Raw genomic sequence first — 19,431 nt, 5'->3', positions numbered from 1 at the left:
GGGCACCCTTGCCTAGTGCCCCTCTCAAGTGGAAAAGGCGAAAACAAGTTGTTGTTAGTACGAATACAGGTGGATGGCGAAGAATATAGTAGCTTAACCCAGAGAATAAAGTCAACCCCTAAGCCAAACCTATCCATCACCTCATAGAGGAAGCTCCAATCGACGCGGTCGAAGGCTTTCTCCGCGTCAAGAGATACCACAAACTCTGGAATTGAGTTGCACGATGTGTGGATAATATTCAAGAGGCGTCTTGAATTGTCATATGAGTGCCTGCCGGCCATGAACCCAGTCTGATCAGAGGCGATAATTTGTGGCAGAACACGTTGTAGCCTAAGTGCGAGAATTTTAGAAAGTATTTTAAAATCAATATTTAAAAGAGTAATAGGTCTGTAACTGCTGCACAATAGAGGATCCTTGTCTTTTTTCAAGATTAAACAAATAGTAGCTTCGGACAAAGTCTTGGGTAATTGACATTTTGAAAAGGCTTCATTATACATATCTTTCAACAATGGTGCCATAAGATCAGAATTGGCTTTATAGTATTCTGCAGAGTAACCGTCAGGGCCCGGCGATTTACCTCTGTTTAAGGATTTAATGGCTTCTTGTACCTCTTCTACAGTAATTGGTCCCCCTAATCCCTTCGTCAGATCTATGATACATTGTTGTAATAAATTGTGAAAATGGATCAGAAGCTAAAAAAAAGGCTGTATTTTTGTAGTCTCATGAATTTCAAATGATATTATCTCTGTTGCAGACCCTGGAGCATGCCTTCCTGCAACTGTGTGAAACATCAGATAATGAGAACGACCCTAAACAAGAGTCAAGTCCTCCAGATGGAACGTTAGAGAGCCAGCCATTTCCTAGAGTTGGATCTCCACCTGCAGAGGAAAGCCTCAAAGGTTCAGGTACTCATATGTAGCGTGTTTTCTTTTTTAACTGTGTATATCATTTAACACTGTGCCAGGCATTTTATAGCACTTCTCAGAAAACAGCTGCTTCTGACAGTAAAAAGTAGAGATATGAGAAGTGGATAATAATAAGAAAATTACTGATTCATTAAGTAAACAGTCATTTAAAACTCAGGTGTAAATTTTAGCCACTACTGTTACAAAATTATAAGTTGCAGTTACTTTTATTTATTTTGTGTTTATGTATTTAGTGGACTGGAAGGTGCGAGCCAGACACATGCTGCCAAAGTGGAGGAACATCGCTGCCCTGATGATCAAAACATTTGTGCGACTGAAGAGATTGCCAGGGTATGATGCATTTAGCAGAAGTTATTTGTCACTGGCTGTAAGTAATGAGTTCATGACACTTTATTTTTCGACTCTGCATTGGCAGCTCTCTGGTTCTCCAGTTCATGCTGCCTGTCATGGAGATCACACTCATCTGTCTGTGTGTCGGAGAACCAAAAGGAATCCGGGTTGCTATAGTGAACAATGAGACTTTATTCCCCTCTGTGAGCAAATCACTCCTCTCCTTCCTCGACAACTCCAGCGTGCAACAGGTATTTTGTTTGGACCTGAGGGATCTGAATGTCATGGTCCTGGGTCTGCGACCCAGTGTTTTGTGTTTTGGTTTTATTCTGTGAATTATAGTTTTCTGTTTGTATTATATTTATAGTTCCTGGTTTTTAGGTTTCTGTGCTTCCTCTGTGTTCTTGGTAAAGGTCTGCTATGTTCTCCATGTGTTGTATGTTTAGACTTAATTTTCTGTCTGAGTGTCAAGTCTGCAGTTCTGTGTTATGCTTCCTGTTTTACTTTGACAGTCTGTGTCCCATGTCGGTGTGTTCTGCTTTGCTTCCTTGGTCTCGTTATGTGCAATTTGTCCCAGCTGTGTTTGCCTCCTGTTTCTCACTGCCTCGTTACGCCTGTCTATTTAAGCCCTGTATTTTCTTCTCGCATGTTTCTTCCTCCATTTTGGCTCTGCTTGTCATCCCATTTCCTCCACATTTCAGGTTTTCTAGTTTCTTGTTTTCAGTTTCATGGCAAGTTTAGTTTTCCCAGTTTAGGTTTTTTCAGTGTAGTCACTGCTATGTTCAGCTCCTGTTTGAATTTTGTTTTTGCCCCTCTGTAAATGACATTAACTCTCAGTAAGTCCTTTGCTGTGCCTGCACTTGGGTCTTCAACATCTCCACGCCTTGCCGTCTGCCTCGCCAGGCGTGACAATGAATCCTTTCAAGAACATTGGATTCTACATTAATTCTGTATGTTAAGGTCAGAGGTCACGTGTTGTGAAAATCTTGTGGATACAATAACTCAAAAAGGAAGTCACCTAGGATTTTCAAATTTATACCAAATGTGTATCTCCTAGGAGGCTGAGGGTCACTGTAGATTTGCTGGTAGATTTGGGTTTTATTTTATGTTGTCACTTCAGCTGCAATTTTATTAAACGGGAGTAAGTGAGTAAGAACTTCTCAGACAGCTCATTGTGAGTACGAGTCAAAAACATAACAGACTTTATACGACAAACACCAAGACTTTCTAGGAAATCATTGAAGAGGAAAGATTGTTTCTCTCCATGACATGGAACTATTACCAGACTTCCAACAAACTGTAACATAATGTGCAGAACCTTTAAATTTGATTTGGTCAGATGTATACTGAAGTTCAGGCTGGTCGAGGAAATTTAAGGTGTAGACTATGGTCAATAAACCTGATGTATATATTGAACCTATTCCTTTTTATCTGCAGGTGAGCCTGTCCCACCAAGAAGCTTTTGAGGGGATCTATAATGGAGAGTACTGGGGTGTAATCGCCTTTGGCAAGAACTTCACCAGCTACCTAATTAAACGGTAAGAGACAGAGCATCATAGACTGAGCTGATATGCTGGATTGGTATCTGCACAGCAGATCATTGGTAACTGATGATATGACTAGTAAAACATGTCTGCACTCAGTGTTCACTGCCCTCATGTTACTCTAGAAACACTGACATCACTTGAAATGCAAAGATACTGGGGGGGAAGGCAGATTCTCACTGGATGAGATAAATAAAACTGCACACTGCTGACCTAGATATTTGAAATATTCCTTGTATCCAGAAATGTTATTAATGCCAAATGTACTAAGGAGAATCAATACATAAAGTATACTTCTTGGATCGAATGAACCTCATGACTGTATTTGCTAAAACAAATATCTCTGCGTCATGCTTCATTTAAAGCTGATGGATTGTTGTTTATCATCACTTCAAATTATAATATTAAAATTCTTGTAACTACATTCAAATATGAACAGACTTTGTTGTGCAAACAAGACATCTTTCTAATTCGCTATAAAGAGAAAGTTTTCAAATGAGTGATTCAATGAAACGGGTATCATGTATAAGTAGCTGTTCTAGTTTTAAAACAGTTTTAATGAAAACGCAAATTTAAAAGATGCATGATTATGTTGCCATCCTCAACAGGGGTCATCACTTCCTGTCATATTTGGTCTACCCCCTTTTATTTCTATTATTACTTGTCACTTCAAAGACACTAAATAAGGAGATACTGGTGGTGCAGAAAATTATTTCTTACTTTTAAGTATGTACACCTATCATTGTTGCTGTCAAGGCTGACTGAACAGACTCAGGCGCAGACTTGAGGAAAAGTGCAAAGAGGGTTTATGTACAAAACACAAAGTGACTATGGCTGTCCCTTAATTCAGGGGCTCTATTCTTCGGAGGACCCGCCCTTCGTGGTCTACGTGGGCCGGGTCCTCTGAGGACCAAGAATGCTGGAAGTGCAAGGCTGTGAAATGGGACAGTCTAGCCTTCAGATTTGCTTCACCGCTGTCTCGGTGAAGTTTAATAAACTCAGCCATTGGAGTAAATTCTCTACCATCTTCAACTTCTGTTTAATCAGTTTTCTGTTTGATGTTTATTCAGCTGTGTGAAAACTATGACGTTAATCTCAGCCAAACAGATTTACTCAGGAACAAATAAAACGGTGAAAAGCCAAACAATAACATTTTTAAGTTATCTAAGTGACTTTTATATCACGTTTAACCTGAATAGCAAAAGACCACACAGGGTCTGAAAACAATGCCCCGGGGGTCCAGTGTTCTCGCTGGCTCTAGTTAGCCTTGACCTCCTGGTCAGCTAACGAGCTGGTGGGTAACGGACGTCTCGAAAACATCGGAGCACTTTTGCAAATGTGATGTCTTCATAAACCAAGCAGATTTTTGAAGTTGACACAGCTACATTCTCACTTGAAAATATGTTCAAAGTTTATTTTGTGACCCAGAAAGAGTAATATTTAAAACTCTTAGCCCTACTCCTCTGCCATTGCCCTGTTTGAAAAGTATTATAAACATATTAAGAGTAATAAAAGTAATACTGCAACTAAGTAGCTGCCGCCATTGTTGGAAACTGGAATTGGCTGGGTCCCACTATGAATTTTGGGATAGGTTGGGCCACGAAGGATACACCCGACCATCCTTCAAATTTGGGGAAATGAATGACACATTTGTCAGGCGCATTTGGAGCAGTCATCGAATTGGGACATCCTTCGTCGCATCGCTGTGATGTAACCGGCCTTCAAATGCAGCCTCCTAAGGATGCAGCCTCTGAATTCAGAGACTGTGTACATAAAATGTGAGGGGGAGTACAGGGGCTCCAGGGTTCCACGGGGTATGGTGAAGAGAATTCCACATGGTCCACGATATGCTCTCTGGCTCTTCCTCAGCCATGCCACATACGCTCTGCTCCTGCCACACAATACGCTCCTCTTCACTCCACACTTGCAACTTCACTCACGCTCAGGAAAATCCAGGGTCAAGAAGCAAGGACGGGACCAGGGAATCCATATACAAAACAGAAGAAAGATTAGGACCTGGAATATCCCAAGAAACACGAAGGGTTTGAGCCGGGCTACTCTAAGGTGAGTAGTACAATGTTCCAGCGACAAGAGGCACTAAGCCACTGCCTTAAACAGTGGCTGGGGGTGGCAGGATAACGTGCCGTAGGTGAGTAACTGCTTACAGTTGTGTTGGCCAAAAGTGGAAGCCCTCAGTGAGCTCCGCCCAGGTGAGGAGACAGGAGCGAGAGAGTGAGAAAGGAAAAAAACAAAAACAAACAAATACCTGTAGCTTTACCAAGCTGGCTGGGCAGACACAGGGACCATGACAGCTGCACACATTAGTTTGCTTGTCAAATAGTTTTTTGGGTTTTGGTTTGTTTTTTGCTTTTAATAGTTCTCTACCACTGACTGAATAGAAGGTGCATTTTTGTGATGGAAGGTACATTCATGCGAAAAAGGGAAAAAAGCACACCCTCTTTCAATTTTAAGGTTTTACACTTCAGGACAAAACAACTTTCTGGTCTTTACCAGGTTCAATTTTTTATCCTGTTATTTAAATACAACCCAGATGAACAGCAACACATGAGATATTATACCAGTGGATGTGTTGATATAACGATCACAATAAGTAATCGTTTTGTTGCATGGCTTTATCAGTTTGTCACATTGAGTAAATTTAGATCAACAGCCACAACAAAGGTTGATCATTTAACCTCAAACTGCTTTCATAGTAGTTCATTTGTATTTTAAATGTATGTCTCTATATATGTTCTAGATTTAATACAGGAACAATTTAAGAACACCCACAAGTTTTAAAATAAGTTTTAGATAAAATTAGGTAGTACTTGCAGTACTCAGTCCCAATGGTCATCAAAAACATCTTTAGCTTTATCAGAATAAACTGTTGTCTGTTAAACCATAGGTGTGATATTTAAGAACGTTATTAGTAATTCTTCATTTTACATTCGGTGTCAGGAAAGCAGGACCCAAACGGAGGACTTCCTGTGCAGGACTACAGTGCGTTTATTTTACAGTGACAAAAGATGCAAATGATCAGTGTGTGTTTTCTTCGTGTGCTTGTACCCCACTAACATGCTATGACTTCTCCTGGTGTCAGTGGTGAGTATTTACTCTCCCTTCGGTGCCTATGTACAAACATGTTCAACTCCCTCCACTCGTTTCCGCTACACTCCTGGAAACAACAGGCTGCCATTAGCACACACAGGTAATTCCCAGCTAACATTGCGACACTTTCGCAACACGCCATTGTGTCATTATATCCTGAAAGTATAAAACAACTACCAGTAAATCCAGGACTTTAGTGTATTCTGCTTTTATGAAATGAACACTAGATTGTAATATGTTGTAAATGTAAACACTTTAAAAAAAAAAAAAAAAAAACTAAGGAGAAGGCAGGAGAACTAAGGAAATTGGCTCTGTGTAAACTCTCTGTGCAGCACGTCAGTTTCATACTTTCTACAGGAACTATGTTAAACTGCACAACTGTTAAATGACTCAACATTTTAATTTATGCAGATTTAACCAATGTAACATCCTCAGACCCACTAGTTGGTTAGGATAAGCTACAAAATAGTTGACCAGTATTTATGATCGAGAGGTAAGCGCTAAAATGTGTGAGATTACAAATAAATAGCTGGAGTCTTCGAAAGTATTTGTATCAGCAATACAGGAGCACAATGAACAACTTAAAAGATTGCATTTACTGTATGTTGAAAACATGTTAAAACATTACTAGTATACTGTGTATAACAGGATATTAAACGATAAATCCAAGCAACAAATAAAATGAAAAACAAAAAATGGGTATCAGCAGGATTAATACAAAAAAATAATATGTGATAACACAGAAGTTATTTAAGCCCTCTATCTGCGTTTCTGAGCTGTATTGTATTTAGTCAAGTCTTAGCACACAATAGTAAGAGCCAACAGCACTTTGGTGGTGAAGTGCTCTACTGTGGTAGGACCAACATAAAACAGAGGATGAGGAATAGATGATTTCCTTCTCCGGTAGATGCTGCAGGCCTCCTAGGCCAATGAGCAAATCCAGATTCCCACTCCAGGCAGATTCAAAGGTATCCAAGGAGCAGGGGGAGAGTCTATGTAACAATAAAATGCTTATTCTATATAGTCTCTCGTGGTTTGCTGTGTGGTGTGTGGCAGGTAGGATGTTGGACCCATATGCAAGACTCATAAACAGAGGAGTAAACTCTAAAATAAAGTGAAGTAAACTTTAATGCTGGAAAACTTCTCATCCAAATACAAAGCAAAACAAAGTCATACACTGGAAAATAAATTAGGAACTTAAAAACTAGAAATTGACTTAGAACACAGAGTTAAGAAACACACAGCATAGTGAGGGTACAACACAACTGACAGAGAAACACAGGACTTAAATACACAGGCAGGACAACAAGAGGATGGGGAAGGCGTTCAGCCTTCTGTCTCCGCTGGAGGGTCTGAAGAATCGCTTCAGCACCTCCTCGGGTCTGCTGACAGCTCTGGTGAGTCTGGTCAGCCACCACCTGCAGTTTCCACGCCGTCGCCTGCAGCGCCACCACCTGCTCCCACCATCTGCGGCTCCCACGCCGTTGCCTGCAGCACCACCTCCTGAACCTTTTCTGAATTGTTTCCTGGGCCTCAGCGCCGTTGTGGACGCTCAGTTTTGGACTCGTGTTCCTTGTTTGTGAACTCTGCCTCCTTGTTTTTTGTTTGTTTCGTTCCCTCCATCCTGGACCCCCACCACTGTCCATCATTCCTCCAATTCTTCCTGCACGCTGCCTTCACTTGACAAGACTTAGGGAACATGGAGATAAACATGACAAGAGGAGGAACACAAGAAAGGCAAAATAACAGAAACCAAAATCCTAGGACTAAAAATATAACACAAGCAGAACCAAAACCCATTAGTTACAATAATCAAAGAATATAGCTAAAACACACAGAAACACTGGTTCACAGACCCAGTACTGTGACATAGTCATGGCATTATGATCATTTGTGGCCATATTTGAATGAGATCCACAATTTTGTTTACCGTTAAACATATTGTAATGATAACTTAATGTATGGCATTTTTCATCCTTCTATTTAACACCATGCCTTATCAAACAAGGAATTATTTTAATGCTTTCTACCTTGGCTATATGAAACATTTTAAACTATGAGATTAACAATTTGTTTTGCATCTTTTAGCCATAAATTGTGATTACCTAACTTATTTTGCATATTAAACCATGTACTTACACATATCCAATATAAATTTTCTTCACAAATTTCTTATATGGCACGTGAGTATACATACAAGTGCCTCAGGCTGTAGGTGGATAAAAAACTGGACTGGTCATACAACACACAGCACCTGTATAAAACAGTCCAAAGCAGAATGTATTTCCTCAGGAGGCTGATGTCACGGGCTGGGTCTCTTAGCATTTTGAATTTATTCTGTATTTTTTGAGTTTCCTATGTTAGGTTTGTCATTCTAAGCTCTTGTGTCATTCTAATTTGGGGTTTTAAGTTAGCCATAATTATTATGTCTCCTTGGTTTTGTATTCCGTTTCTTGTCTGTCATGTGTTTTAGGGTTGTGTATTGTCAAGGTTGTGTTGTCATGTCTATGTCCCCATGTTTCCTGTTTTATTTTGAAAGAGTCTGTCGTGTTTTTGTTCATTGTGATTTCCCCCGTAGCGTCATTTAGGTTCATATGTGTCAGCTGTTTCCTCATGTGTTCTCACGTCCCCTGATTACCTCTTGTGTGTATTTAGTCTGCGTGTTTCTGTTCACTCATTGTCAGGTCATCTGTTATACTGTTTACAGTTATCATAGTCTGTAATAGTGTGTGTGTGTGTGTGTGTTTGTTTTTTTTGTTTTTGTTTTTTTTGCTGCTGCTCTCATTTGCTGTTTGGTGGTTGTTGAAATAGTTTTGTGAGCTTTAACCTAAGATTCTGGCAAAATACATTTATATTTAAAAGTCGATTCAGGATTTAATGAATCGATATCACTTTATTCAAGCTACTCGCCTCCCCCTATCTGCCTGCACTTTCATACGTACACACGAAGGACTACAGGAATATCTGGACCACGGCCAATCAGAGGTCCCGCCCCTGACTATCTCTGATTGGTTTAGACCACAATAGGGGCATAATGTGTGTCAGTTGTTGACCACACAGAGACTTTCACAGTTGCAGAGAATTTATCTAATGTTTTTTTACTCAAAAAGTTGGTCGCACCTTTGAAAAATTTGGTTGCACTCTAGAGCCCTGAAAGCACTTTTTTTTTTTTTTTTTTTTTTACTTTACCATAACTCCTTTACAAGCATAAAAAAAATACAGTGATACGTCAATGCCTAGTTACACACACACACACACACACACACACACACACACACACACACACACACACACACACACACACACACAAAGCAGAGCTACAATCTCGCACTTGAGACTAAAATGTCCTATGTAAACAATTAAATATATGGCCTTTACATAACAAGTAATAAAAATACACATCTACATCACAGCAGTGATGAGGCATGTTCAAGTTGCACCAGACAAAAACACACATACACACTTTGTTAGGGTTCTTGGGTCATTGACGATTTGACACACTTTAACAATATGCTATGCTGGCTGACTGACTAACACTATAGTTAGCTACATTAGCTCAGGTGAAATCTCACTCATCATTCACCTAATAAGACAGTCTTTCTATGTGTCTTCATGTTGGGTGAGTGGTGAGTATTTGTATGTGTGTACATGAGGGTGGAAATGCATGCTTGTGTCTGTGTGTGCCTGTTTGCCTATCTCTGTGTATCAGGTCTTAGATTTCAACTCTCTTAGAACATCTTAAGCTTCCCCTGGCTCTGTTGGGCTCGTGCTGGGGGTGGGGGGCCTTGGGGTCTCAGGTTTCTGGGCCCAGGGCTTGGTCTGCTCTGGTGTAGTTGGCTGCCGTCAGAGCCTGTGGACTCGTTGCCACTGCCCCCTGTGGGTTCTGGACCGTGGCTGTTGGGTGACCCCCATTCAGGGCGCTCCTCAGCTCTTTTCTAGGGCTACGTCCACACTAGTGAGGGAGAATTAAAGAATTTGAAGAAAGCTATCTGGAGCATGTACAGACATCTTTAATAGGGCTGTCAAAATTGAGAGCAAACAAAACAACTGATGTATAATACCCTCCGCTATCTTAGTTTAATTGGTCACATGACTGCATCATATGACTAACATGCGTCATCGTTTTAGAAAGTCTCCGTTTTCGCTGTCCACACTGCGACGCAAAAGCACCGTTTTCAAATGTATGCGTTTTCGAGAGTGTTTTGAAAATGCTGCATTATCCATGAGCAAAAACGCTGTCTCGGTGTGGATGGGAGGCCAAAATTCAGAGAAAACGATGCGTTTGCAAAGGAAAACGCATTAGTGTGGACGTAGCATAGGGTGGGTGCCACGATTGCCCCTGCGGTGGAACCCCTGGGGCTCTCGTGCTGTGGGAGGCCTCTGGATGTCTGAGGCCCAGGTCTCCTTCATGCCTGTTTCAAGTCTTGGGGGGCAGAGCTGTTGCTCCCCACGCCTACTATTAAATACTTAAATGGAGAAACATTATGAACACAACCACACACACACAGATGTACACACAGGTTTCCAAACATGTCCTCACGTACTATCTTGGTCGGCTGCTGCCTCTAAACATGTCATGTAGCATTAATATTGTATGCTGCTCAGTAACATTTAATATTTATTATTTACTCTTACTTTTGCATATGTTGGTTGTTGCTGTGGTTTTCCTTCTGTGTCCTTTTTTTGCTTGTGTTTTTTTTCCCAGCATGTGCTGAAGCACATTTTTAGTTTTTTGTCTCTCTACATATATATATATCTATATCTATATAGATATAGATATCTATATAGATATAGAGATATCTATATCTAGATATATCTATATATCTCTCTCCCTCTTCTTCTGGTAACTTTCTCCCCAACTCCTTTTTCTTTCTTCTTTTCTGTCCCCAAGTCTTGTCCATTCTGATTGTAATAACTCAAAACAAAAAAATTTAATAAAAATCAAATCAATACAAAAATTAACCAATTATTTAAGTTTTAATCCAAATGTGTTATAAACACCAAAGAAAGAAAAAACAAATAAAATATAGTACTCTATATCCACTGAGCTATAGAGACAGTAAGTGTCCAAGTGAAAGCATCTGCTGTCAAATGTCACGGTCCGCGGGAGTGCCTGGGAGTTTCCTTCTGTGGCTGCTGGTCCCCTCTCCTCCCCTTTGGGGTGGAGCCTTCCACATCCCACCTGGATCCCGTTGCATGCAATCAGCAGGAGGGCTTCTTAAACCCTGAGCAGTCTTCCATGCCTCACCAGTTCGTTGTGTGCCATCCTGCGAGGTTGACTTGGCTCATGCTGCCTGGAGTGTTTCACCTACGAATCCTGGTGATCCGCGGCTACTTCTCGTGCTCGGTTGCCTGCCCCCGGCCTGCCTCGACTCCCCCAGACCGCCCCTCCTCAGTGCACTCCGTATCAGGCCTGTTAAGTAAGGACAATTTACTCTCTCCAGTCATTCCCTCCAGTCAGTAACTCATACTCTCGTGTTAATTATTGTTCCTCCGTGTCCTTGCAGACCCTCCACGGTTCCTCCGTCCCCGCTGGTTCTCCCTCATTGTCCCCCACACCTGTCAGCAGCTTGTCCCTCATTGTCCCTCTTAAGCCTTTCCCTCTTTTGTGGCTCCCCAAGTTAAATAAAGCTTTTCATGAATTGCTCATCTGTGAGTCTGCTTTTGAGTCCTTTCCCTGGGCTAAAGTCAAACATGCTTTCAAAGCTGATAGTGTTACAGACAAGCTGATTAACATAACATAACATAACATAACATAACATACTTATAGGTACAGCTATATACAGTTGACATTAATACAAAAGAGACATTTAAAATAAATGCTTTAAGAAAATCCAGGCTAAACAGATATATCTAAATGACCAAATGAATGACCAAATTCTTCAGCCAGAGTTGCTCAAATACTATTTTTCCTAGCGCATACATCAGCTGTGCTTTCTGTCTGTCTGTCTTGTATGCTATCTGTCTTCTGGGCTTGTGCTGTCAGACAAATTCTAAAAATCTACATCATCAGCAGATAACTAGAACAATAACTCTTCTCCTAATTTTGCAGGATGGTCGAGAAACAGGTTTCTCAAGAGATAATTGATGGAGGATCAGTGCATATCTGGCTGGATGAGACAGGTAAGACAACCTACTTTTCTGCTTTTATTTTCTTCTTTTTGCCAGTTACTCTTGAATAACTGTCAGAACAATGCATGGCAACCTCAAGAAATGGACAAATAACACATATGACATTTCAACTGTATTATATAAGTGATAAAATATTGTGGTGAGCTCAGGCGAAGTAGGAGACAGAGACTTCTGTTTTGACCTGCTATTCCTGCGCTAACCTCACCGCTAAGCTACAGGAAGCACAGCCTTTTATTAGGAACGCCCCTTAACACACAACAGTTGTGAGAGGTAGTAAACGGGCACAGCAATCTAAATCACGGTGCTCCGCCAGCCACACTAAACACAGAACACACAGTAATTGCAGTTGACCGGCCAGTCAGCTGAGCAGTTTTGCGTTCTTTTTCTAACTTTAATGCTCTTTTCGTTGTTGTATTTCACCGTCTACTCGGTATATTTGTATTCTTTTCCTTTTCCTCATTTTTGTGATTTTTTTTTTGGACTTGTTTTCGACACTCGACATGACCCCAAGGCTCACCTACACCAGGGACTCCCTTATCCAGCTGCGGCCTCAGCTGCAGCCTGGCCTCCGGCTTTTCCGCTCTGCTTCCACGGACTACTTTCCCGAGGAAATACTCCGTGGACACGGAAATCGAAAAAATCACAATAACAAGGTAACCGGGGGGGGGGGGATTAAAGAAGAGTGGGGTGAGAGCCAGACTAAAGAGGGAGACACACAAACAAAGAGCGCTCCCGTCCATTATCCTTGCTAATGTGCGGTCTCTCCGCTCCAAGCTGGACGAGTTGCAAGCCTGCGTCAACCACCTGCATGAGTACAGAACTGCCTCCATTCTGGCATTCACGGAATCGTGGTTAAACAACAGCGATGACAACAGCGCGCTGCACATTGATGGCTTTTCACCACCTCTTCGTCTGGACAGAGACCACGAATGCACCGGGAAACAACATGGTGGCGGCGTGTGTCTGTATGTAAACAACAGCTGGTGCTCTACAGTCACTGTGAGGGAGAAGCTGTGCACTACAGACATCGAGCTTCTGGCTGTTTTCCTGCGCCCCTACTACCTCCCCAGAGAATTCCCACAGCTTTTCATCATCTTGGTTTACATCCACCCCAGAGCTGATGCAGCTAAAGCCACAGAGTACATCACCAACACTCTGTACAAACTGGAACAATTATCACCGGACTCTCCCAAGTTCATCCTGGATGATTTCAACCACTGTTCCCCTGACAAGTCGCTTTAAGGATACCAACAGTATGTTACATGCAGCACACATCAGGGGAAGACACTGGATCAATGCTATGGCTCTGTACCAGATGCATTTAAAGCCCTACCCCTCCCCCCTCTCAGCTCAGCAGACCACCACACCATCCTGCTGGCCCCTGCTTACACCTCAGTCATCAAGAAGATTAAAAAGGTCACCAAAAACATCCAGCTGCCTGACGACCTCGACGCTCTCCACACCAGGTTTGAGTCAGACAACATGGCCCAGCTTGAGGAGTCCAGATCCTCACTCAAACCTGGCAGCTCTGCACTCACCTTCAGGACTGAGGACGTGGTGAGAGTCCTCAGGAGGACCAGGGAGAGGAGCTCACCCGGCCCTGACAACATCAGCAGTTCTGAGGCACTGTGCAGGGCAACTAGGAAGTGTGTTCCGGAACTCTATTTCAACACTCAATTGACAGTCACACCGTCCCCCAGCTGTGGAAACACTCCACAGTCATCCCCATCCCCAAAAGAAACAACCCAAAGTCTCTGAATGATCTTCGTCCTGTGGCCCTCACCTCTTTGGTGATGAAGGCCATGGAGAAGATCATAAAACAGCTCTTCGTAAGAGCAACTGACCCCCTGATGGACCCACTCCAGTTTGCCTACGGTGCACGCAGAGGTGTTGATGATGCCAAAATCTTCATTTTGCACTCCATCCACAAACATCTGGAGCTCCCTGACTCCTCCGCCAGACTTCTGTTTGCTGATTTCTCATCAGCGTTCAACACTCTGCAGCCTCATTTCCTGGCCACTAAACTTTCCACCTGATTTCACCTGGATGATCAGCTAATGCTTTGGATATTGGACTTCTTGACCAACAGGACTCAGAAAGTTCGGGTCAACAACTCTCTGTCCGGTCTCCGTTTCACCTCCACTGGCTCCCCCCAGGGCTGTGTGCTCTCACTCCTGCTCTTCATCCTCTACACTGATGACTGCAGGTCCACACAGCCCAACTGTCACCTGGTTAAATATGCTGACGACACAGTTCTCCTGTCACTGATGTCAGGCCCCTCACAACACCACAGGCCCACTCTTCAGGAGTTTGTAGAGTGGTGTGACAGCTCCAAACTTGAATTGAACGTGAGCAAAACCAAAGAGATGGTGGTGACCTTCTCCAGTAGGCAGAGGGATCTGGCTGCTTCAGTCACCACCACCATCCACGGGAAGCCAGTGGAGGTCGTTGAGGAGTACAAATACCTGGGAACCATCTTTGACAACCTCCTGAAATTCTCTGCCAACACGGAGGAGATTCTCAGGAGGTGCCACCAATGGCTATACCTCCTTAGGAAACTCAACTCCTTTGGAGTCAGCACACCCATCATGATGACTTTTTACTATGCCTTCCTGGAAAGCATCATGACCTTTTCCATCACCTGCTGGTTCCACTCCCTCAGCCTTCAGAACAGAAACAGACTGCAGCACACTGCATCAGTGTGCTCTAAAGTCATTGGCCTGCCTGTCAGAACTCTGGCACAGGTTTTCAGCCAACAGGCCCTTAGACAGGCAGCCAAAATCATCAACAACCCCTCTCACATTCTTTACCCTGCATTTCAATGGCTCCCCTCTGGGCGACGCCTCCGCTGCATTTCATGCAGGACTGAGAGGAGGAGAGCCACCTTTGTCCCCAAAGCCACTCTGCTTTGTAACTCCAGCCGATAAGAACATTTCCCACACCCATAAACATAAACTACACTCTTCTTATACTACCGACACTTTATTCACTTTTAGCTACTTGCAGTTATTTATTCACCTTTCAGTCACTTTAATTTTAAAACTGTGTAATTTTAAAACTGTATATACTGTATATTCTGTGTATTTATTATTTCACTCCTATTGCCTGTTCTTATTGTCCTTATCTTCAACATATGCTGCTCAGTTGTTTGTTAATTGCCCCTTGGGGATAAATAAAGTCTTCTGATTCTGATTCTGATTCTAGTATGCCAATAATATAAAACTGTAAAATCACTCACAGGATTTTAACACTCACAAAATTCTGGCATTACAGCAAACCTAATCTCATCCACCTTTACTTCCTCCTCACCTACAACTCCCTTGATGATCTTGCCCCTCAGAACCTTTTTGATGTGCTTCATCTCTAAACCTTCTTAATAATCTTTTGTTTCAAACAACGGGAGACAGCGACAGCTCCTTCCTTATCTAGTTTATTAACTTCAGAAATGTATCTATAAGATAGGTTTTGATAAATACTCAAATGAACTTTGGACGAGCCAGCATTTGATGTCAGGTCTGAGGTAATGAGCAGACCCAAACGCAAATAAAGACAGCGGATTTATTTACGGTGAAAAACACTGATAAACAATGTGGAAGTCCCAGCACTGTGGTCCCTGTGGCGATTTTCCCAATATCCCACACAGTGCTCGTGTCCGTGGAGTGAATCTTGAAACAGCTACTCTTAATTACATTATCACGTGAGCAGAGCCAGTGTACAAACTCCACTCCCGATCCCTAGTAAAGAAAAACACAAATGATGACTTGACTTGGCAATCCACACGCACACAAAGTTTTCTCAAGGCAATCCACGGCTGTAATGATGACTTAACTCAATGATCCAGCATCAACTGAAGCTCAGCCACACGGTTAAGTAGGGATGTTGCCATCTCCACATGATTGCCGGACAATGTTAACTGAATCTCCTGGGTGCGGTGAGTAACATTGGCTAGCTGAGTACCATTCAAGGCAGACACTTGCAACGGTTCAGGAAGGAGAATTAATGGGAGACCCAGCTTCTGAGCTAGCGTCTCATCAAAGAAATTTTGTTCCGCACCAGAATCAATTAGCTCGCTGCGTGAGTGAGTATGGGAAGAATGAGTGAGCTTAGCTGAACATAATAGGTGGGGATTTTCAGTCGCGCCTGTCAGTATGCCCACCGCTACTGACAGGCAGCATCTTTGAGCCAAGAGGGACAGGCATTGGCAAAATGGCCCTTTTTCCCACAGCTAAAACACTCACCCGCCATCCGTCTTCTTCTCCGATCAGGGAGGGTGAGCTTGGCATGGCCTAACTTGTGTCACTTCAGCTTGCTCGTGTTCCACCATGCACCATTCTGCGAACTGAAACCCCGTGCAAGGGCTCGAACATCTGTCAGCCCGCCGAAGGTCACCAGTCCATTTCCCAAACTTGTGCATATGGTCATCCAACCTAACACACATGTCAATAAAAGAGTCCAATGATTTTGGAAATTCTTTTGCGGCCAACTCACATTTAAACTCTTCAATCAGGCTGTTTAGAAATGCTCCAGCACTTTTTCCTCCCAGCCTGTCTCCTGTTGTGCCCCGTCAGCAGTTCCACCGTGAAGGAAACCTTAGCACAGACCAGAGCATACTGTGTTAGAAAACCTCCACTTTTATCCAGTTACCCCGAAAATTTCTCTAGCACCAGTAGTGGGTGCTCCTAAGGTAGAGGTGAGGAGAGCGAGGTAGCAGACAGGCAGCAGGAACGTCAAGCGACGGCAGAGGAGATGGAACACTTTCTGCACCACCGCGGTAAGGTTGAAACATACTTTTTAGTTTGGTTACAACCTGGAGAAACACACTCAGTTATTTTTTGATGTGTTGCAGCATTTTTTCGTGGAGTTCCAACAAATCCAGCTGTAGCTGTGTGCTTCCGGTTGCGCCGTAAAATGGCCGCACAGACAAGAGCTCCGAGTCATCTCAGCAAAAACTTTATTATTTATTTTGTACTACTTGCTATTTCTGTGCGCCCAGCGCTATCATATACTCTGTATGACAGACAAACACTTTTGGAGTTACGTTCGTCAGCCAGTTCGGACTTTCAGCAGGTTTCGACACCGTGGATGCTTTGCTGCCTGGGATCTTTTGTTTACTTGTGCATCACCGAGGGAAAACAAAGAGGGTGAAATGCACCAGAGTTTTGAGCCGAACCCGACTGAGAAACGACAAACCAACTCTGCCCAGCATCCTGCTGGCGAACCTTCAGTCTCTAGACAACAAACTAGGTTAAACTTGGTGTTTAATCCAAGCTGCGTGCATGGATTAAACACCAAAAAGACATCAGGAACTGCTGTGTTTTGGTGTTCACAGAGACATGGCTGGAGCCCAGCGTCCCCAACTGTGCCGTCATGCCGGATGGGTTCACTGTTTACTGGGGAGACCAAAAAAAAAGACTCAGGAAAGAAAAGGGGAGAAGGGGTGTGCTTTTATGGTTAACTCTTTGGGGGCTAGGGATATATATATGTATCTTATATATGTATCTTAAAAACCGTACTGCTCTCAGAGTCTCGAGCTGCTGACCATTAAAGTTAGACCTTTTTACCTCATGAGGGAGTTCAGTTCAGTTCTCCTTTCAACTGTTTACATCCCCCCACATGCTAATAAAGCTAGGGCTATGGATGAACTGTATGACGTCTTTATTGGACTTGAGAACAAAAATCCTGAGCCTGCCTTTATTGTGCTGGGAGACTTTAACAGAGTCAACATTAAGAAAGTTCTCCCTAAATACTACCAACACATCTCCTTCCCTACAAGAGGTGATCAAACATTGGATCATTGCTACACTCCATTCAAGGACTGCTACAAACCCTTTGGGTGCAGGCAGCAGCAGTATTGTTCCATACTGCTGCTGCCTGCATACAGACAAGGCCTTAAACAGGAAAAAAACAATTTCCAGGGTCATCTACAAATGGAACAGTGAGGCTGAGGGGGTCTTACAGGACTGCTTTGAGACAACTGACTGGCAGATATTTGTGGATGCAGCTGATGGCAACATCAATGAACTCACAGACTCTGTCACTGGATATATTGGAAAATGCATGGACGATATCATCACCAAAACCACCGTCCGCAAATATTCAAATCAGAAACCCTGGGTAAATAAAGACATTCGTGCTAAGCTAAAAGTGTGCACCTCTGCCTTTAACTCAGGGGATGCTGATGCATATAAAGCAGCCAGGTATGACCTCCGAAAGTCCATAAAAAAGCCCAGAAAGGACTACAGGGACAAAGTTCTCAGGCCGGGTTCTCAGAGCGTGCGCCGACCAGCTGGCAGGGGGTGTTCACCAATATCTTCAACCTTTCCCTGAGGCAGTCAGTGGTCCCCACATCCCTCAAAACATCCACCATCATTCCTGTCCCAAAGAAATCAGTGGTCTCCTGTCTGAATGACTGCCGCCCTGTTGCACTGACATCTATCATCATGAAGTGCCTTGAGCGGCTCATCTGCTCCTCCCGCCCTGACACGCTGGACCCTCTTCAGTTCGCCTATCAATCAAACACAGCCAGTGAGGATGCCATCGCCCCTACAATGCACACTGCCCTCACTTACCTGGAAAAGGAAATTTGGCATGAATGCCAACATCACCTCAAATTTCTACAGGTGTGCGATCGAGAGCTTCCTGACGAGCTGCATTACAGTTTGGTACGGAAGCTGCTCTGCCAGCAGCTGAAAATCAGTACAGAGGGTGGTGAAAGCAGCAGAGCACATCATTGGCATGAGGCTTCCTGCTATTCAGGACATTTATCGTCAACGGTGTGTCCGTAACGCACACAGCATCATCAAGGATGCAGCACATCACCTGTTCTCCTTGTTACCATCTGGCAGACATTACAGGAGTCTGCCTGTTCGGACCACAAGACTCGAAAACAGTTTTTACCACCAAGCCATACGACACCTCAACCACAACACTTAAACACAAACACCACACTCCACAGGGTGCACACAGAAGCTGTCCTACAGTTTCACAGGCACATGCTACACTCTGCATTGGTCACTTCATTTTTATTAGTATCATATTTTATTACTATTTAAATAAAAATAAAAACCCTTACTCCATGGAATACTGTACCAACTACCCCCCCCCGCAAATACATGTCAACGGTCACGTTTCTATTTAATTCTGATGTCTTTATCTATTTATACACGTGTCTGCATATATTTATTTAAATATTTAGTCTTAACATTCTTTACTATATTTTTCATTATATTTTATAAATATTTTATTTTTTAACAATTTTTTTACTTTACTATACTGCTGTGACTTGTCTTCTGCTCGTCAAATACATTTCATTGCAATATTGACCCTGCGCTAATTTGCATATGACAAATACAACTGAAACTCACAGCTCTCGCTGGACAGGGCTCTAGTCC

The 19,431-nt window shown here is 42.9% G+C and overlaps 1 protein-coding gene across 1 annotated transcript in view; it reads left to right on the top strand.

Moving 5' to 3' along the window:
• Positions 1–19,431, top strand: part of LOC100704657 (ABC transporter G family member 23) — a 106,074-nt gene that overhangs the window by 48,123 nt on the left and 38,520 nt on the right. The window contains exons 10-14 of the mRNA XM_019366593.2: positions 755–905; positions 1,160–1,256; positions 1,342–1,507; positions 2,694–2,794; positions 11,961–12,031. Of these exons, the coding sequence (XP_019222138.1) occupies positions 755–905; positions 1,160–1,256; positions 1,342–1,507; positions 2,694–2,794; positions 11,961–12,031 (586 nt within the window). The remainder of the gene's footprint in view (positions 1–754; positions 906–1,159; positions 1,257–1,341; positions 1,508–2,693; positions 2,795–11,960; positions 12,032–19,431) is intronic.

This window comes from Oreochromis niloticus, linkage group LG13 (genome assembly GCF_001858045.2).
Source record: "Oreochromis niloticus isolate F11D_XX linkage group LG13, O_niloticus_UMD_NMBU, whole genome shotgun sequence".
Lineage (NCBI taxonomy): Eukaryota > Metazoa > Chordata > Actinopteri > Cichliformes > Cichlidae > Oreochromis > Oreochromis niloticus.
This window is presented reverse-complemented; position numbering and strand designations above follow the sequence as displayed.